This window comes from Nipponia nippon, unplaced genomic scaffold (assembly GCF_047370975.1).
Source record: "Nipponia nippon isolate SJK-2023a ecotype South Korea unplaced genomic scaffold, ASM4737097v1 scaffold_11, whole genome shotgun sequence".
Classification (NCBI taxonomy): Eukaryota; Metazoa; Chordata; class Aves; order Pelecaniformes; family Threskiornithidae; genus Nipponia; species Nipponia nippon.
In genome coordinates, this window is record NW_028262302.1 from 29076395 (window position 1) to 29095960 (window position 19566).

Consider the following 19566-nt stretch of genomic DNA (forward strand, 5'->3'; position numbering starts at 1 on the left):
CGCGCCGTGACCGCCCGAAGCGGTTACGGCTTGGCCCCAAGCGTCAGCTGCTGCGCCATAACGCATCGCGGTTCTTCGAGCGAGGGGGACGAGCGCGGCGGCCACAGGCTCTCGCGAGGGCTGCGGGCTCGGCGCCGGCCCTCGGCTGTGGCCTCGCTCCACTTCAGAAGCTTTTCCTCCGCTGTTGAAAGATGGAGCCTTTATTTTGCCTGGGACTTTACCTCACGGGCAGCAGGAGCAGACCGGAGGTCGCACCTGGGCGGGAGACAGCCCGGAGCGTTTCCAAAAATACCGACTTAGCAGTAAAACTCCCAATTCCGAAGGGCAAAAGGAAACCAAGGATGTAAAAGAAAACCCCGAGAGGAGAAGCTCTCGCCTCGTTAGTCAATAACCGCTTCCCGTGTAACCGGCTTCTTAGGAACCGAAAGCAACCTTTAATAGTCCTGACGACAAAAGAACTGTTGAACACACGTGCTATGCACCAGAATGAATATATATACAGAAATACAGTGCGACTTTCTCCAGTACATATACAAAGTGATACCTTGTGCAGCGGTTACGAACAGAAAAGGATGCTTTCCGTACAAGGTCGCTCACATACCGTAGCAGAAGTGCCCTTACAGTTTCCGATAAAGCAAGTTAATACGTTTTTAATTCTGTTTATGTAATTAAATAGTTAATTGAAGGAAAAACTTGGTTACATGTTATATCTTGTTCAAGTATCTGAAAATAAGTTGGCTTTTGAATAAGCTAGGGGCTGGAAGATTTTTAGTTGCGGTATCATGTCAGTTATGGTTTCTTCAGTGACTTCGTAACTAACGCAGGGGAAAAGAAGGCTCCATGACTTAGCAGGAAGTACGCTGGCAAGTACGAACTGAAAGCACTGTGTATTGGCGGCAGCACCACTATGTACATATTAACAAACCGAAAAACACGCCGACGTCTTCCCCTCGGACACCGTGCTGTGGAACGACCGCACCGAACCGCCTCTCGGGTGACTTGTTCTCCGCTCTCCCTCTTCCGCGGCAGGAGCTTGGGCTGGGTACGAGGACGGATACCGAACCCAGGCGGAGACGGGCCCGCGCCTGGCTCACACCTTCTTCCTCTCCGCGCCCTCGGCGGGCTCGGCTTTCTGCGCGGGGAAGGCGTGGTGGTACAAATGTCTGTGGGTCGCCGCCGCGCTGTACAGTTTGTACAAAGCCTGGGGAAGGAGAGAGCAGAGGGTTACGGCCCCAGCCCCGCCGCGCGCGCTCGCTGCTTTCGCCCTCCTGCTGCGGCGGCGGGCTCGCACGGGCCGCGGCATGCGGTTTGTCTTGTGCACCAACTCTTGGCTGTGCCAAGTGTCCGATGGGGGAAAGAATAACGATCACCTGTTTGCGAATTTTGTAAAGGTCTCTGCGGTGGGAGGAGCTGCGTTAAGGCGAGGCCTACCTGGAGCACGAGGAGGGCACCCGGGGGTTGGTTATTTTTCCTACAGGGTTCACGCACAGGGTGTAAATTTCTGCATCCGCGGCGTTTTGCTTTACGCCACCAGGCAGGTACATGTTGCGTCACACGGAGGGCTCTGCTATGCCATGGGTACTGCTTTGTCCAGATTATTTTTCTGCAGATGAATGAAGGGGTTTTTTTCCTTCTAATTTTACCATTTTCCATTTGTACCCAGGTGTGTTTTCCCGTCTGGCAGAAAAGCCTCTGCTCCTTCGCAAACAGCAGCAGCACAGCCCAATAACCGTGCGTGCCCGGTGCTGCCGCGCATCGGTGCGATCAGGCTGCCGCCTCAGAAGCGTCTTCACGGGGGGAAACCCCGGGAGCGGCCGCGGGACCGGGACCGGCGCGTGTTCCAAGCCGGCGCGGGCAGAGCCAACGTCGCAGCAGCCGCGGGGCCGAGGCGAGGCTCTGAGCCCGCAGGGCTGCGGCTGGCGCTGGCTCTGCAGGGACGGGCAAGCCCACCCTGTCCCCACCCCTCGGTGGCTTCGTTCTGGGTGCAAACGGCACCGGAGATGCCACGCTACGGGTCTGGTGGCAGAGGACTTGGTGTGAGCGGCTGCTACAGCTCTGACATTTCCCTTTCAGAGGAACTTAAGGGGAAAAAAACCAACCAAAGCCCCACCGGCTGCTGCCGGGGAGCCAGGATTAGCTCAGGACGGGGTGGGAGGAGGCAGGTGACCGGCAGGAAGCCGAAGGCTCGCAGGGCGACGTGTTCCTCGCGCGCTGAGTGAAGCAGGCGAGGCCGAAGCCGCGGCAAGGGACGGGGCGGGGGGAGAAGACGCCGGGGGTGTTTAAGGCGATGCGGAGCCCAGCCCAACCGGGCCCCTGGGCACGGAGGTGGGGCTCTGCCTGCCGGTGTTTTGGGAGTGTGGCGGCCTGGTGGAGGAGTCTTCACGCAGCTTCTCTGCATTTCTTTCTTGAAAATACGCTTTCAAATCCCACCTAAGCCACCCTGCAGCATCTCGTGCCACGCCAGGCTTTTATTCGTGCCTAACCAACTCGCAGAGCTGACTTCTACTTGCCAGGATCTGTTCAAGAGCTCATCGATAGCAAAGCCCACGGACCCAGAGGCCAGAAAGCTTTTAGCTGCTCGGCCTCGGTGGCACAGCGCGGTACCAAACCGGCCGGCCTGCGCTGGCCGCTGCGGGAAGGAACGGGTTGCTTTTTAACTACTTTTTTGGTTTTTAAATGGCCTTTTAGGCCCGTGAGAGCTGCTCCAGCTGGCTTTTAAGAGGAACTCCCCACGTAACCGAGTGGCTGAAAAGCGGGTGGACACGGACAGACGGAGCTGTCGGGCTTTGGCGACACGATGGAAGATGGAGCTGCCTGCAGTCGCGTGCCTCGGCCAGACTGGGCTGGCACCTGGCTACGACGCAGGACTGACGCACGTGCGCAGCGGTACAGACTGGTAGGGAAGCCTTTTTTTTTTGGTTTAATGAGATGCTTACAAGGCTTTGCCTAAACAAGGTTCCAGCCGCCCTCGGCGCAGGCCTGGTGAGCAGCTCAGCGTTGTGCCTCCCAGGTTCTGCGTTTGGCTTATTTGATCCGGTATGGGGTGTTTTTGCCCAAAACGCCACACGTGGCACTGCCAGCGGCACAGAGAGGCCTCGCCGAGGACAGGGGCTCCTCGGCTGCTGGGGCAGGAGCCCTGCCTGCGCAACGCCCGCACGGTTGGTGCTACAAAACAAACTGGTGTTTCGGTTTGACCTCTCAGCACAACAGGAAAATCCCCAAACAGAACTGATGGGAGAAAGGTGAAAAATCCCCATCATAACAAACGCGCTCCCCACCCAAATCTCTCCCCCACTCGGCTTCCAGCGCCCACGTTTAACCCCCTTCCCCAGGCAGCTGGAGCACAGGGAACAACCAGAGCCCAGCCACCGGCAAGCGTCCTGGTGCAGGGCCAGGATGCGGTCGCTGCCCAGAGCCCTCGCAGCCCCCCGTCCTCCGCAAGCCCAAAGTCGGCGACGCGGCTGAAACGCGCCTCTGGGTGCGAGAGGCTTTTCCCCGGGAGCCCGTGGCCCGGGCCCGTGGGAGCCGAGGGGTGTCACATGCGGAGAACAAGAGCCACTTACCTCATTCGTGCTTCCCTGGGGAGGCGTTGGGAAGGGGGAGACAGAAAAAGAAAGAAGAAAAGCATCTCTGTGTATCACGCACGCCCAGGGGAGCGCACGGTGCTCACGCCTCTGGCCGCAGCCGCTTGCTGGTGCCACCATGGCCGTGTGTTCCCAGGGGCTCGCCCCGCACGGGCTGCCCCTCTTGCAGGACCCCTCACAGCTCCGGCCACCCCTCCTGCAGCCGGTCCAGCCGCCACGGGACACCGAGTGCTCGCACGGGACAGAGCCGCGAGGGCTTTAACCCGCCCCGGGGCACTCGGGCACCGGCCCTGCGTATCGCGGCGGGCAGAGTCCCGCTGCCCACGCCCCGGTGCCTGCAGCAGGGCCAGTACCGCCCGCCTGCACAGTGCTGTCTCGGGAGAACTTTCCCTTCAGCTGGAAAGCTGTGCCGCGGGGCCAGGGAGCAGCTACAGGCACTTTAACCTCTTTATTTTTCCCCCAGCTGGGCAGGTTGCAAGCGGGCAGCGTCTCTGCCTTCCTGCTGGCTGCCTCCTGTTCTTGCTTAACCCCCCCCGCACTGGTTCCCGCTCAGGGATGGGCAAACGCTGCCCTTAAAGACACCAGCATCTCCCAGAGGCACCTGGGGAGGGTCCCCAGGCGCTGACCGCACTGCAGCGGGGTTTACTGCGGGTGCTCAGGCTGCCGGGGACAGGGCAGCCAGGATGAACCCCCCTGGGATGCAGGCAATGGGCCGCTCTTGCTCTCGAGCCACCTTATTTTAAAGGCAGCCCGGCTGAGCAACGCCGCTACCCGCCTCTGGGGTGAAGGAACTGAATAACAAACGCTTCATTTTTCCCCCCCCGAAGCTGCAGGTTTAGCTCCCGCTGCAGCTCTCTGCGCAGCAACGGGAAGCAGGCCAATGCGGTCATTCGATCAAAAACTCGCTGGTGGATAAAAAGCAGGGAAGGAGCAGGTAAAGCTGTTGGGAGCGGCCCTTCCCCCCTCGGAGCACTGCAGAAATGAAACCCACCACTGCGGCTGGTGGTTTCTGAGGGCCGAGCAAACAGCAAGCTCACCCCAGCTCTGCCATGGGAAGAGCTGGAAGCCGTCGCAGCCCTTTAAATGTTATTTCGGCACACGGGCCCGCGGCGGCCGGGGCCAAGCGGGGCAGTGGGAGCCTGCAGGGTCCAGGCCTTCCCCGGCGGCTCTGCGGTGGGGAGAGGAACGGGCTGCTGCCCAAGGGGAAACGGGAGGGACCCAGTGTTAAAAATACCGCGGCCGTGGGCTGCGAGATAACGCTGCCGGGGCCGGGCACCGCAACCGCGCTGCTTGGAAAGCGGGCAGAGTAATGCAGGGGGCGGGGGGGTGATTTCTCACTGTGACCATTTCTAGGATTTTAGAGGTGTTCTGTTTGACACGGGGGCCCAACCAAGACCTTCCCACGTTGTTTGGGAGAAAAAAAAGACTTTGAAAAAGAGCGGGTGAGACCGACTGACCCAGCACAGCTGCGGCTGTAACGGGAAAGCAGGGCCCAGTACCAAAACAGGCAGAGCCAAGACCTGGCCTCCGACTCCGGCAGACGGGGGAGAGCCAAAAATCCCTGCCCCGAACCAGGAGAGAGATACGGGTCTGTTGTTTTTGACATACACAGACGTGCACACAAAACCCACACCCGCCGGCTCTGAGAACAGCTCCCCGCTGGGACCCGGGGCAAAGCCGCCCCGTTCCCGCAAGGCCGGAGGCTCCACAGCCCAGCACTGGGTGATGGGTAAGACCAGAAGACAAAAAAGGCAGCACGCAATAGCTTGCTGTGAGTTGTCTCATCCCCGGCCCGGAGCTACGCGGCTTGTCTTTCGCACCGGGCAGGGTTCAGAGGCTCGAGCAGGGGAAGGGGGGGTTGGCAGGCAGCTCCAGCCTGGCTGCCCACGCCTGCTCTCCAACCCGTCTCGTACAGCCCACCCGTGCTACAACCACAGGGCAGTCCTACCCAGGCCCGTCTCCACTCCCTAAGACGTCTTCCCCTTACAATCGACTCCACAAACTGATCTGAAAACATTTCCTCTGTCCCTGCTTTCCCCATCTGGAAGGTCTAAGGAATGGCCTAAAGCTCGTTGTCCCGCTCTCTGAAGAAGACAGGGCACAGGTTTTCTCTCCCTGATCACAGCACGACCACCTCAAGCAGCTGGATCTGCCCAGGCAGGCCCAGCCGCAGCATCTACCAACCCTAAACGCAAAAGCCATTTCAAAGGGGAGGAAAAGCCCCAAGAAACTCAACGCTTAAGAACGGGGTGGGGGGTTTTGTGTTTGTTTTGTTTTAAATCAAAAGCTCTTTATCCTACCTGGTCCCACAACGCTGCGGCCACTTGGTCTATTACTGCGCCCAGTTCTCTGTACTCCCCAGAGTATCTGATATATGCCCAGGTACACAGTGTGATAAGTGTCAAGCCCATGATCATGTTGCACAGACTGGCTATGATGTCCAAGCCAATGAAGCCGGTCACTCCAGCTATCACGTAAGTGATGAAGATGACCACGAAGAGCGTGGCGGGGGTGCGGGCGGCGTGGAAGATGTTCTTGCTGTCGTTGTGCTTGATGTACTGGATGTAGAGCTCATCTATCTCGTTCTCCAGCTGCTGGAGGTAGCGACGGCTGAACTCCTCCCCACCCATCTTCTTCACCCCGCGAAAGAGCTTCACAGCCTCCTCCTTCAGCTCCATGTGCTTGGTCTGGAGGTCACTAGGCGCAAGGAAGGGCTTGTCCCCACCACAGACCTGCGTGGAAAACACAGGCCAGTCACTCCAGAAACCTCAGCACCCACAGCTCCTGTGCTCTGCCGTGCAAACCACTGGCATTCGGGCTCTACAGGCTCCTGTTTGGCACGGAGCACCAGATCCTGCAGGAAGACCTCCGTGACCGTGCTGTCCCTCGGGGACAGCTCTGCAAGATGCAGGTTAAAACGGCGCAGTGTCTGCACTGGGAAGCTGTGTCCCACAGCTCCCTCACTCAATTCACTTGCAGCCTAAGCCAGGAGCTCGGCCAACGCTGACGGCTGAGCTACACCGACTGGCAGGACCCTGAACCCCAGCATTTGTCAGTGCTGGAAACTCCACAGTGTTTTCCTTCTGCTTCAGAGCATGGACACACGAGTTCTAAGGCCGAGGGCAGCCCACAGGAGGTTTGGCCACGCAGCTGCGCACCCCTTTCCTGCCCACAGGCAGCAATCTCCCATACTGATGAACGGGGAGGGGGCCTGGAAGTGGCTGGAGACAGGCTGGGGCTGAGCTTTGCCTTAGAACATCACAACCATCCCCTCAGCGGAGCTGAGAGATGGGCTGACAGGGCAGGGCATAGCTGAAAAGCCAGTTATAATGACTTTATCCCCTAATTAGCACCAGCCGTAGCACGGGCTGGTTCTCCATGACTGTAGCAGAGACCCTCTTTGGGACCTGGTCGTGCAGCACTGTAACCAGCCCTGGCCAAGGCCACGCAGGACGTTTTCTACCAGGAACGCAGGCAGGGGGGTTCCCCAGGAGGACAGGGGAGCCAGGAGACGCGAGCGCTGTGAAACGACGTGCTCAGCACCACCTACCTCTTCCATTCGCCTGCTGTAGGTGTCTTTGGCAGTGGCAACTGCTGCTAAATTGTTGGCTTCTGCCGTGGCCTGCAAGAAGGGGAAAAGGGGTACAAAGTTCAGCTGCAGAAAGACAGGGTTAAGAAGTGTAATTGCAGGGAGTAGCGGCCACTGGCTGCCTGGGTACCCACGGGCCACACGCGTACACGGCCAGGACGTGTGCACGGTACCCTGGCGCACACGTACAGAATTAAACAGCTCCCTCGTCTTAGCCAAGCGTACTCTGGCCAATGCCAAATAAGATCATCCCGTATTTACACATCCAGTCTCCTCAGTCCCCCCAGGCAAAAGCCTGCATGAAGAGAGGATTCCTACCCTCCAAGCCAGAGCAACGAAAACTTTGGCTTCGGCTGTGGGAAACAGTAAGAAAACAGATAAAAGGCTCAGTCGTATGTAAACAGCTACAGCTGCAACCTCCCGCAAAGCCGGCTGGCTCAGCACAGAGCTGCAGCCCGGCAGCGCTGCCTGTGTGCGGGGCCACGTCGCCGCCGTGTGCGGCCCCCCGCGGCCCAAGACGATGCCATTTACCTGCGGAGGAATAATTACAGCTAAGCTGGCCGGCGCTGCGTGCACAGACAGCGAGTCACCACAGCCCGGCCGAGGTGCACGAGCCGTGCCACCACAACTGCTAAGCCGTGTCAGACTCGTGACTCCAAATACTTCCAAAAGGGCCGTTTCTCGGGTTGTTACACCACGGCACTTGAAATAAAATCACAGAAGACCCAATGCACTCCACTAGCTGGACACCTCTGACAATTAACTGGAAATGAATGGCGATTACGGTGCATGAATGCCTACCAGCTCACACTCACGTACCTGCAGCATTGACTTCGGGTGTGGCAGTTCTTCCCCTTGGTAGATCTTTATGTATGCCTGCAAACCAGCGCACAGACAATGAAATCACATTGCGTACGGCATTCACGAGCGACATGCAGACACCCCCACCCCGTCCCAGACACAGCTTTAACAGGATGTTAAAAGCACAGAAGAGGAAGACATTCCTGGCACAAGATGGCTTCAGTAGGGGCTGCTCTGTCAGAAGATGCTACGTAGCATGGCTCAAGGTTGACTCCTTGGGTGGCCTGGGTCACTCACTCAAGGCTCTCGCCCCACCACTTATGCTAAGTATCTCTACCATCAGATTTGCACCTACCTCCGTCCTTCAGTGAAGGAGAAGGAGCCAGAGTCAGGTAGCCCTGGAGAGTAGGTGGTGAGAATTACTCACTGATGTCTTGCATTAAAATGTCCCAGTAGTCATGACAACAAAAATAAGCTTTCTCCAAAGGCAATGGGAACACGGCCCTCAGCCCACCTCCCCCTGGTCCTCCGTTCTCCAGGGGAGGATAACAGCCCTGCCTACTTCTTGGGCCTACTGCGTGGTCAAATACACGACTGTGAGGTGTTTGCCTTCTGCAGCAACGAGACTCAGGACTATTAGCCAGACCGAGAACATTTCCTCCAGCCATCAAGCGCTGGCCTGCCTGCTGCTGCTTTCCCCTTTAATTACAGCAAAAGTGCAAGCGTGCCACCGATGAGTAAGCCCACTTTCTCTTAAATAATAATACCTTAAAATACTCCACAAGGCCTCGACAGGTGATATGGTTTCCATTGATCTCCTTAACGTCCAGGCTCTCGGGACTAAGCAGCCAAGGAATCAAAATCTTCAAGTTCTTGATGAACTCATCGTCTATTTCTGGAAACGAAACCCAAAGTCATCAGTACCAGCCCAATATCAGACTTGCGCTTCAGCGCACACGCACACGGAACGAGAGCAGGAGAGTCACGCCAGAGACACGGACACCCTGTAATTTAGTGATGGGAGCACTCAGAAATGATCGTGGCTCCAGGGAAGTTGCTACTTAACCCGCGGACAGAATACACAGCTGTGCATATATTCACAAACCAGCTTCATGGTCTCAAAAATACTTGCACAAACACAAATGTGACTGCATGGGAAAAAAAACAACCTGCTTTTGCTGATGATGCTGGTAACATGCATGCAACACCGATAGCCAGAGAGCAGCATCTTCTTGCCTAGACACGTACGCTCTTTGCAAACCGCGACCTTTAGTGTACAGGGCACAGACACATGCCGTGCCTTCCCTTTGCTCTGCTCCATGGCAGCCGTAGGGGAAATCTTCTGCCAGGGCTTAGGCTCTCTGGCTCTCATCCCTGCCACCTCCTGTGCCAGCAGGCAAGATTTTCTTGGTCCTCTATGAACCCATCTGTGATATTCTCATTGGAAAGCATTTTAAAGCTTTTGCAAAGCATTCGGCGCTTGGTACGGGTACCCTAAGGACTCCTGCGGGTGACCGTGCATTTCCATTGCGCCATCAGGCACCCTCGGTGCGGGTACCAGGAACGGGCACAACCTCTGCTCCTACCAGCCTGGCCCCTTTGCCGAAGCACCGGGCGCTGTCTGAGGGGTCCACGGGTGCTTGTGTCACCTCAACAGAGGCAGACTCATCTCCTAACAGCCATTCTGATGGCTTCATAGTGTCTGACATCCATTTATTGCCATTTAAATTAAACTGTTCAAGGCTAGAGACAAAAAAAACAATGCAACATCCAGGCACTGGTGAGGAGAGAGGGGAAGTTTCCCCACGTTTCTTCCATGAGAGCATAAAAAGCTGAGTACAGCTCTGAGGGAACAAGAAAAATGGTGTCAAGAAGCCGCCGCCATCTCCTGTGCCCGTTCAGCAGACACCACTCGTTCAGCACCACTCAGCACCTGAAAGTAAGGGGGGAACTAACAGAGATCAGCTCAGTTTCCATCAGCGCGCCTGCCCCCCACTGCCTCGCTGTCCTGCTTGCTGGTTAGCACGGAGTTTGCCAGAAGAACAAGACTGATCGCTAGGCAGGCAAAATCAGACAAAAAGTAACATCTTTCTGTCTGCTAATTTATTTTCAGTGGCTAATGGGCCACTTCATTGCTAAGACTGCAAGCTGTCTGTGACCAGCGACGCTGGTAAGCAGCTGGTTTGCAACAAACACCTAAAAAAACCCACAGCATGTGGCTCCTTTGAGGGTGGAGAACCTTACCATGGCTTTTTTTCCTTCCCCCCTTTTTTTTTTTACCTGTTGAACTAAGTCTGACCTGTAGGGAAACCACTGATCAGATAAGTCAGGAAGATTAAATATTCCTTGGAAAGCTTTTCAAAGTGACATAACGTTCCCTTGAGAGCACGTGTAACCGGCCTTCCACCCTCCGCAAGCACCAGCCTGCCTTCCAGCAACCGGTCTGCACCGCTCTGCATCTGTGCCGAATCGCAAGCGAGGCATAAGTGGTTAATCACAGGCTTAATACCACGTCCGTAAACCTCCCGTCCCAGCCCTGCCCTTCCCCGGTTGCCTATCATCAGCCAGCTGTCCTGACAGCGCACATCGCCGGTGGCTCCGAGACCTTTTCGGCCTCCCACATCTTTTTGGCCTCCACTTCTGTCTTAGGTTAAAAGCATCGAACAGGCAGCTGGTGGAGCTGGAAGAATGAGCCGAGCGTGTGTGTGTCGCTGGGAGGAGGATCCAACTCCTCTCCCAGGAGTTTTTTCATGGAAAATAGTTACAGAGGTTTCAGGAACCAGCAGGACAGTCTGCCAGGGCATCTAAGGTATCCACTTAAAAACCACGCCTTTGCCTTCGTACCTTTCAGTTTTCCATCGAAATTAGGGTTGGTGGCGACTTTCAGGCCCGGGTGAGGTAAGAGGAAGCAGGAGATTTTGGTGAAGCAGGAATGGATGTGCTTTCTGACATTCTGCAGCTCTTCATGCTGATTTCCCGAGACCTGCGAGAGACCAGTTTGGGGTCAGGGGGTTTCCTTCCGATGGGGACACCGGCTGACGCGGGGCCAGCGGTGCTGGCAGAAGCATGGGGCACTCCACGCTGTGGCTACTTGCAGGGGGAAGAGCGAGCCAGAAGGACGTCCCGTAGGGGTGCGCCGCATGAGGACAAAGACAAGGCTCCTCCAGCGACCAAGGGACTAGCCTATCTCTGATCACATGCCCTGGGGCATGTTATTATCCTTTGGAAAATGTGCGTGTCCGTGTATGACTGGAATACAAAAACATTTGGGATTTCCCACTAGGGCCTTTCTTGTCTCCCCTTTAATTAGGTCTCTCCACTACCAAATCACCCATGCATTTCCTGATTAATCCCAGCGGAGCCCTTGCCCATCAGTTTTACTGTACAACTACCTATTACTAAAACATCGTTCCTGGTCTCTAGGGAATCTGCTGACTCCCATCTCCGACGCCTCTCCCAGCTGCTCCCAGCAAGAGAGCCCCAGGGAGCCTGGGCTTGGGCAGAAGCCTAGCACGGGCAGCCTCAGCTCTCCACTGAACGTGGCAAGGAAATTCAGCCTCCTAAAATGCCTCTTCTGTGATTTTAAGGCACTGGGTAAGCGTGACCGTAACCAGCGTCCCTCTACACACCTAACAGCCGGCCACCCAGCTGAACCCTCACCGGTGCCAGTGCTGTGCACCCCGTTCCCTGCTCCCTGCCCAGGACTGCGCTCGCCAGCGCCGGCTGTCACCCAGACCAAGGTCTCGCCCTCGTGCCCTGCACCCTCTCCATCCACACAGGTGATGGCAGCGTTATCACCCCTGCATCACAGGCCAGATTTGCCCCTCCACTCCCCATCACCCACGCGCGTACCTCCAGGCTAGCACTACTCGTTAAACGCACCCAGGTCAGGAAGAACGCACCTTCAGCCGCTTCTCCAAAAATCTTGCGCCGCCATCAGATCCATAGGAAAATTCGTACGGGAAGCTCCAGTCACGAACAAGGAATATCAGGGACTAGAAAACAGACAGAAACACAATGGGGTCAGTGCCATACCTACTCCCCCGAGTCAAAGTTACCGGCTGCTCCAGCTCGGAAAAACTCATCTTTCAAGGGCATCGCTCTGTCGTTTGCTGCTAGTTACGGGATCGGGAGTGGCTACGCGAGACGTGTAATTCTGCCATACATTATCAAAAAGGGGTTCACAAGGGAGTTCAGGGCCTCCCTCCCCACTGCCACCGCTCGCAGCAGCCGATGGCGCTCAGCCGTCGGAGCCTGCAGCGGTGGCAGGACCCCCCAGCACCCTCGCCCCCACCTTTGTGGATATTAGGATAAATTAAGTTGGATATTAGGAAAAACTTCTTCACCCAAAGGGCTGTCAGGCCCTGGCCCAGGCTGCCCGGGGCAGGGGCTGAGTCCCCATCCCTGGGGGGATTTAAAAGCCGGGGAGACGTGGTGCTGAGGGCCATGGTTTAGTGGTGGCCTTGGCAGTGCTGGGTTAACGGTTGGACTCGATGATCTTAAGGGTCTCTTCCAACCTAAACGATTCTGTGATTCTATGATTCATGCCGCCACAAGCCCTGAGCCTCTGCCCGGCTCCAGCAGCAACTCACGCCTTTACTGGTGGAAATACCCCTCTGTGCAGGGCCAGCCCAGCGTGGCGCTGAGACCGCGCAGACTCGCTGCATGTGTGGCTGCGTCCTACACGGGGGACGGGGGAGCAAACCCCGGACCGCTGTACAGGTTTGCTGGGCGGCAGTTTAATTCCTTAGCTTGAAAAATAGCTTCAATCATTTAAACTGCAGAACAAGAAAAGAGATTTTTGCTAACCAGGACAAAAGGCAACAAGCTCCCTAATTCCAGCCACATTTAGTTCCCTCCTATGGGAATTTTACAGGCTCATTTTTTCAGCCTTTTTCACTGGGCAGCCTTCCAGACAGACTTTTAATGAGAAGCAGATGCAGGATAACGAGGGTGAATAAGAAATCACTGGCTTTTGTAATCTTTATTGAGGCATTCAAAGTTCCTATGCAATAAATAAATAAATACCAGTATGGTCAACTTCTCATCTTTTTAAAAAAAAAAAAAAAAGTTTTCAGAAAAAATCCCATCTCCAGTGTCTCATCTGTGCAAGGGACCTCGGTCCCACGTAACGAATGCATGGTTTGGAGGGGGAAGCCCTGACCGCCGCAGCCCAGGAGGGCCTGGCAGGGGTGCCGGGGTTTCTCTCATGCACATGAATAAGCAGGTCAGCGAGCGGAATCCATTTCATTGGAATTTCCCTAAAAATTGTCTATGTTTAGAACAAAGATTAAGGAGAGGGAGGGAAAATATTTCCCCTCCTTGTTTCTCTTGCATAAAACATCGGGAAAGGGGAAAAAAAAAAAAAAAAAGAGAGAAGAGTTGGCCCTTCCTAACTGCACGACAAGCCGCAGCAACTGCACCCAGTTAGCTGTTTCAGGACACGCTGTTCTTTCTAAGACTGCGAGATGCTTAGGGGACATGTCCATGTTTAGGACTTTTCCACGAACACATTCTGCATGTCTTGCACTGTTTGACGCGGGAATTATTTTCCTTCTTCTTAAGCTTAAGCAAAATTGCTGTCTTCACCGTGCCTCCTACCCATCCTCAGCCCCTCCAGCCCAGCAAACGGCCAGGCGCCACGCGCAGCCTTCGCCGAGGCATGGCGAGCGGGACCGGCACCTGGCGAGGGCGCACGGGGCCGCGCGGGCCGTTACGCTTCAGCGCAAGCGTGAGGACACACCGCGGAGAGGAGGGAGCCAAAGGGAAATGTTAATTTTCCACTGCCAAGCATTCCTTCCCTTCCAGCAGGATCAACGTAACTGCCTCCCTATCGACACTTTCCGTGCTCTCCCTGCTTGGCAGCATTTTCCTATAGGAGCTGTTTTCCAACGCCTCCTTTACAAATTTGTATATTTTAAGGACAAAAGAGGTTCAGCTTGTTTGACTTACAGGCCCGGAACCTCACCCAAGAAACTCAAGCTGTAGACCCTCTTCTGCAAAGAGAGCTGTCTCGGTTTAAAGCCTGCAGCCACCAGAGAAGCCCCTGCACCTCTCGTCCAGCCACCCTAAGCATTAGATTGCCCCCTCATTAACAGCGTCCTGCTCGCGGCCGGTCTGATTTTGTCCAGCCTCAGCTGCAGGCACCGAGCTGCAGGCTGCCTCGTCCTCCTCACTGGAAAAGCAGTTTATTTACCATCGCCCTTCTGCTTCCTAATCAAAACGCTTGGCTGTCTTTAAAAAACGCGCTTTGCAGGAGCAAGCCCGCTTTGCGATGGGGGCAGGAGATCTCCATTGCTCACCCGGCCACATCACCACCGATCCTGCTCCCAAATTTCATCCCACCCGCAAGGGTTACCAGCGGTCGTTTGATATTTTTCCCCAGATCGTGAATGCAGATGACAGTGAATCAGAGAGACCCTGGGGGGAGCCCCAAGGAAACACTTCTGAAGGATGATGATTCCCTATTAAAATTAGTTCAGCGTGCTTTTATCAGTTAATGAGTTTTTAATCCATTTACAATGGATTAAAATAGACAACGCTGACTGGGTACGTTGTTCACTTGCTTTTAATCAGCATGGTAGGGAGATAAAGCTTACAGAAGGCAAGGCATCATGGTGATAGTTACCTTTATCAGCCCAACCCGTGGTCTTTTAAAAATTGATAATGGGAGTGTTTGACAAGACTTGCTAGCCGCAAAACTGTGTGACTCGACAGCAATTACGGTCTTTGGTAAAATCAGAGCCTATTATCCAGTCCTAATGACTTAAGCATATTTAAGTTTCCCCTTACAGCCTCCTTTTTACTGATGGAGTAGGAAATAATTCACTTTCACTGAAGTATTTGGCTACATTATCCTGATGATAGTTTTTAAATAAGGAACAGGAATATTTATTTAATGTCTGGCTTTTTTCTGTACCACGTTACAATTTTCTCCTAGCTCTTGCTACGACAGGTCATGTATTTTTACTGGTAGCTTTCACATCCTTTATCAGTCATCTGCCCATGCCAGCATTCAATATACCCTCGAAGCTCCCCAAAATCTCAATTTATCCATTTGCTGTATTTTTTAACCTTTCAATTTTATTTCCACTTTCTGACCACAGACACCCTACAAACCCCTTAAGCCTTCCAGGATGGTGGTGAGGACGGCAACTCTCTTTTTATGTTGGAAGGCAAAAGTAAAAGAACCATAACCCATTCCCAATTACTATTTGCATTTTTACAGCATGGTTTGCTCTCTGCTCTTTTCCACTTTGGGAAGCTCACAAACCCCCATCCAGCCACCACCTAACCGACTGTGGATGCCAGCTGGAAGCTGGACTAAGCCATTGGGACTACCAAAGAGCATCTGGTTAAAGGAACAACTCGTACAGGATAAGGCCAGAGCCCCACAGAAGGTGATTTCCCTCTATTTACCACCCCGATCATGCAACGAGCCCTGCAGCTCCGCCGCGGCGCGAGGACGCCTGGGGACCTCACAGCATGGCTCCCTCCATCCCCTTCAGCCCCGCTCCCTGCCTCACACCTGGACCTGCAGACCCCCGAAAGCTTCGAAACCTCTTCTACCACCTTCCCGGCCTCCCAGGTGCACAGGATTCGGTGCAGCCGTAATCAAAGCCATACGAAATCATTACTTGATCTATTAAAGGAGCGGAGCTTTAGTGAGCTGCCGCAGCCGTGCCATGGGCTCCTGCTGCCCCCCTACCTTCTGCTGTGTCTCTTTTTGTTCATATTCGCTTTCCTGCGGGAAGGGGCTGTCACAGCCCGCCGTCCTCCCAGCGGCTCACAGCTCTGGCATCCAGAGCAAGCTCTTGTCTGCCCGACGCTCTCCCTTTTTTGAACGCCAGCTTTTCACAGGTTGGGAAGCAGCAGGGTAAACAGATGTCCCTTATTTGAAGTTAAAACCCCACTTAAACCGAGCCTTCCCACAGCTCTGCTGTCACTGGCGAGAGCTCTGAGCTAATCCTCATCCTTGCATTTTGCCAGGAGCAGGGATTCCCGGGGCAGGGGGGTTCAAACCTCTCAGAGCGAAGGCTGGGCAGAGCCCCTGGGGAAACAGCGTGACAAACCTGCTGCAAAACCTGCCTGCTCTCCAAGCCTGGCAGGACATCTGGCAGGGCAGGGCAGAGCTCTCGGGATGGCAAGGGTTCAGAGAGGAAAGAAAGAGGGATGTTGGATGTATTTGGAAGCTTCTTTGGGGGCAAGGAAGCACAAAGCCTTTCCTTTGTGCAGCTGAGCCAGTCCCCAGGCATCCCCATCTCCTCCCCATCCTACAAACAGCAGTGACACCTCGTGGCAAAGCCAACCAGCTCAGGGCCAAGCCACCTCCGGCAGAAGGGACGTGTGCTGGCCAGGACCCTCGGACTCACCTGGAAAGGTTTCAAGAATGTCTCCTCCATGGCCAGCCGGCCGTACTCGGTGAAAAGCTGGAAGGAGAAGCAAAGAACAGGACTGTTAGCTTGTCCGTCTGCACGGCCAGGCAGATGGCCATGGGCCACAGGCACAGCAGCACGGGCCAGTTGTTGACTCGGGGCTAACAGCACCATTTGCGGAGCTGGAACAGAAACTGGCTGGCTGTGTGCTTTCGGTTCACATCTGAGAGGTACAGGGAGCTGTTACAGACAGTCACCGTCCTGAGCCCTCACGTGAAAGATCTCGGCCTGGAATTTTTGGCTGCCAAATCTGTGAAAAATGGCTCAAATCAACTGCTTGCTGTTGCTTTCATACCAACCAGAAATTTCACGTTGTACGGGGGACTGCTGGAGCCCCGCTCTCTTCAAACACTCCAAGAAGAAGCGGAAATGAATTCAGAAATAAGTACTTTCCCTGCAAACCCCCACTGTGCAAAGACTGTAAGATCAGCCTACCAGCAAGATTTGAAGGCTCTCCAGTCTCTCTGGACTGTAATTTCTAACTGAAGGCACAATAATGTTTTTCACAGATGCCTAAAAATGGGTCAACATGTTAAACAATAATGGCTTAAAATCCAAACTGAAAGATCAGAGTTGCATTGGATAAGTTGAATGTTAAAAAGGCATTATTGTTAAAAATATTCACTGACTGAAACGATACAAAATTCTTCAAATGCCAATTTTTCCAGCTGGACTTTTGCTTTTCTTTCCTTTTTCTTAAGCTCCTGGAAAAACCTACCTAATCAATCTATCAACCACCTAAACAGAAGAGAAAGCTAGGGGTAATACCGACAAAGGGTCAGGACATGTGTGCCACAAAAAGCCAATTAATTAGCTGCTTGTCTCCAGCAGTCAGGGCTGTCATTACCCTTAGGGGTCACCTGTATTGAGCCAGTACCAGATGTCAATACCCAAGCTTATAAACAGCTACCCAATTTCTTTGGGCTTCTCCTAACAATCCAAAGATCCTGTCCTACAGCATGAACAGTGCAACTTCCACCTTCAGCTTCCCCATCGCTTAAGTCAAAGGAGCACTTTTACTGCCCCTACTCATGGAGCAGTGGACAGACGCCTGGAGCAGCAGGAGTACAGCCAATACATGGTTAACTACCCTGGATCTCTCCCCATTACCAGTCACTTCAGCTCCTTGCTGCAAGGCATTGCGTGTATCCAGCCCCATGGGTAAGTCCTGGCCTCTGATGGGTCTCTGCTCCCCAAGGAACCCCAGTATAATCCCATGGAAGGACACACAGGCCAGCGTGAGCTGTATCCAAACTGTTCCTGGCAGACCTGTGATGGGTGCTCCACACCGAGACAGTCTGTGATGGGTACTCTACCCTACACAGTCTGTTTGATGTTCCTCTAACCTCACCATTAGAAAGTCAACCCTCTCCGGCTGCAGCACCACCCATGACAACTGGTCCCGTGCACTGTGGACATAAGAAGAGATACTGCCCTCCACTTTGCAGCGGCCTCATACACAGCTGAAGACCGTCACCACCTCCTCTCTCGGCCACTTTTGTCTTAACAGCCTTGGTTCTTTCAGCCTCCCCATGCCCTCCGGCCACCCGCTGCAGCACGAAGCACAGCCGTGGGCCATTTCCAGCTCCAGAGGCGGTCAGCCTTGAGGAATGCTTGTGTCCCAGAGACAGGAACAGTCCCTCCCAGTGAGTGTCCCACTGACTGCCCTGCCAAAGGACCCAGGCCCCCAAGAAGCCACGCTACGAGAGCGTAGGCAAGACAGGTTTCAACCCAAGTGACTGTTCCTCTGTGCCCATGAACCAATATGAGAGCTGGGGAACTGAAAAGGCCTTTTGTGGCTCTAAATGCAAAAGTGCCTTTCCAGAGCAACACGGCTTGCAAGTGCAGAGCATAATCCAGGCAGCCCCAGTGCTGCGGAGCAGCAGGGACAAGGGTCTTACCTGCAAGTGCTGCAGATCATCCTCCTGCACGTTCTGGGACAAGTTATAAACCTGCGATTTAAAAACAAAAACTTCAGAGCACTCAGAATGGCCTGCCCTTCAGGCCAACATGTGGGTCAGTGTGGTTAAAGCCTACAACATTACCATGGAGACACACCGTGGTGCTGGTACAAGACAGGCCGCAAGCGCAGCTGTACTGCTGGACAGACTCACTGTCAGACAGACAGGCACTGCTGCTCCCTGTGCAGCAAAACACTCCATCATGGGAGCACCAGGGGCTGTCATGCCCCAGCCTGCAAGCCTGTCAGGTCCAAATAATGTTCCTTCTTCTCCGTTTTTATGATGGGCTGAGCTCTGTACCAAGACACAGCTTCCATCCCGTTCACGCTGTCCTCCAAGAGCAAAGCACGATGGTGGGACGGGGAGCCCTAACAGGCTGTGCAGTTACCGGTGTGTGAACACCTCCAGCCCAGAGGTTTCTCGAGCAGCGCTGAGACAAAAGCACACACAGCTCCCCAGACCAAGGTCCTTTCCTCTTTGGTAGCTGGAAGCAAAGGGGTGCACCTGCTGCTGGCCCTGCTCTTGGGGTGAGATGAGGAGATGAGACTGTTCCCTGTGATGATGGAGTCGTGTGTGAATCCTGCACTCAGTGCAGCCAACACGATGGCCTTTGTCTCTCCCACCAAAGGCCCTGGCTAGCTGCTGTGTTAGGCTGGTGCCAAGCTACCGGGTCTTTGCCACCGCCTTGTAGGAAGTGATTCCTGGAGACGTCCCCCTTCTTACCTGTATCGAGCTGATCATTGTGCTAAGGGCAAACACGGTGGCCGAATCCCGCAGGGTGGACTGGCTGTCAAAGGTGCCCTGAGTGTCCATCAGCAACACTGCAACCTGAGAGGCAGAAAGCTCCACGTCAGCTTGGGTGCACCCGTTCAGCATCAGCATCCAAGCAAAATCACTCTCAAATGCCAAAAGGATGTGTGGGGGGTGAATGTCAGCTGCATTACTGCGCTGGGAATCTCACTGCTTCTGCCTCAGGCTTGTAACTGGTGGAGGACCAAGGAAAAGAGCAGCCCCAGTCACTCTTGACAGCGCGATGACTCCAGCAGGCAGCGAAATTAATGCTATGCAACGCAGAGGAGGCAACTGCTTTGCTCCTCAAAGACTTGCTGTCAGCACGGATGGGTCTTTTCCTGAGTCTGCACTAGCGTCATGTCACAGAAGCCAAACACGGCAGCGTATCGCACCTCCTTAACCCA

General features: G+C 54.6%; 1 protein-coding gene across 2 annotated transcripts in view; it reads right to left on the reverse strand.

Annotated features, from left to right (window-relative positions):
* Window positions 1-34: 34 nt before the first annotated feature.
* Window positions 35-19566, reverse strand: part of ATL1 (atlastin GTPase 1) — a 31893-nt gene continuing 12361 nt past the window's right edge. Inside the window, exons 4-14 of one of the 2 annotated variants that reach the window (XM_087746886.1) lie at window positions 19094-19198; window positions 18311-18361; window positions 16347-16403; window positions 11877-11969; window positions 10819-10957; window positions 8742-8869; window positions 7993-8049; window positions 7135-7206; window positions 5885-6316; window positions 3564-3578; window positions 35-1201 (exon numbers count right to left, since the gene is read on the reverse strand). In XM_087746886.1, the coding sequence (XP_087603012.1) occupies window positions 1091-1201; window positions 3564-3578; window positions 5885-6316; window positions 7135-7206; window positions 7993-8049; window positions 8742-8869; window positions 10819-10957; window positions 11877-11969; window positions 16347-16403; window positions 18311-18361; window positions 19094-19198 (1260 nt within the window). In that variant the 3' untranslated portion in view covers window positions 35-1090. The remainder of the gene's footprint in view (window positions 1202-3563; window positions 3579-5884; window positions 6317-7134; window positions 7207-7992; window positions 8050-8741; window positions 8870-10818; window positions 10958-11876; window positions 11970-16346; window positions 16404-18310; window positions 18362-19093; window positions 19199-19566) is intronic. The other variant, XM_087746887.1, reaches the window with a different exon arrangement.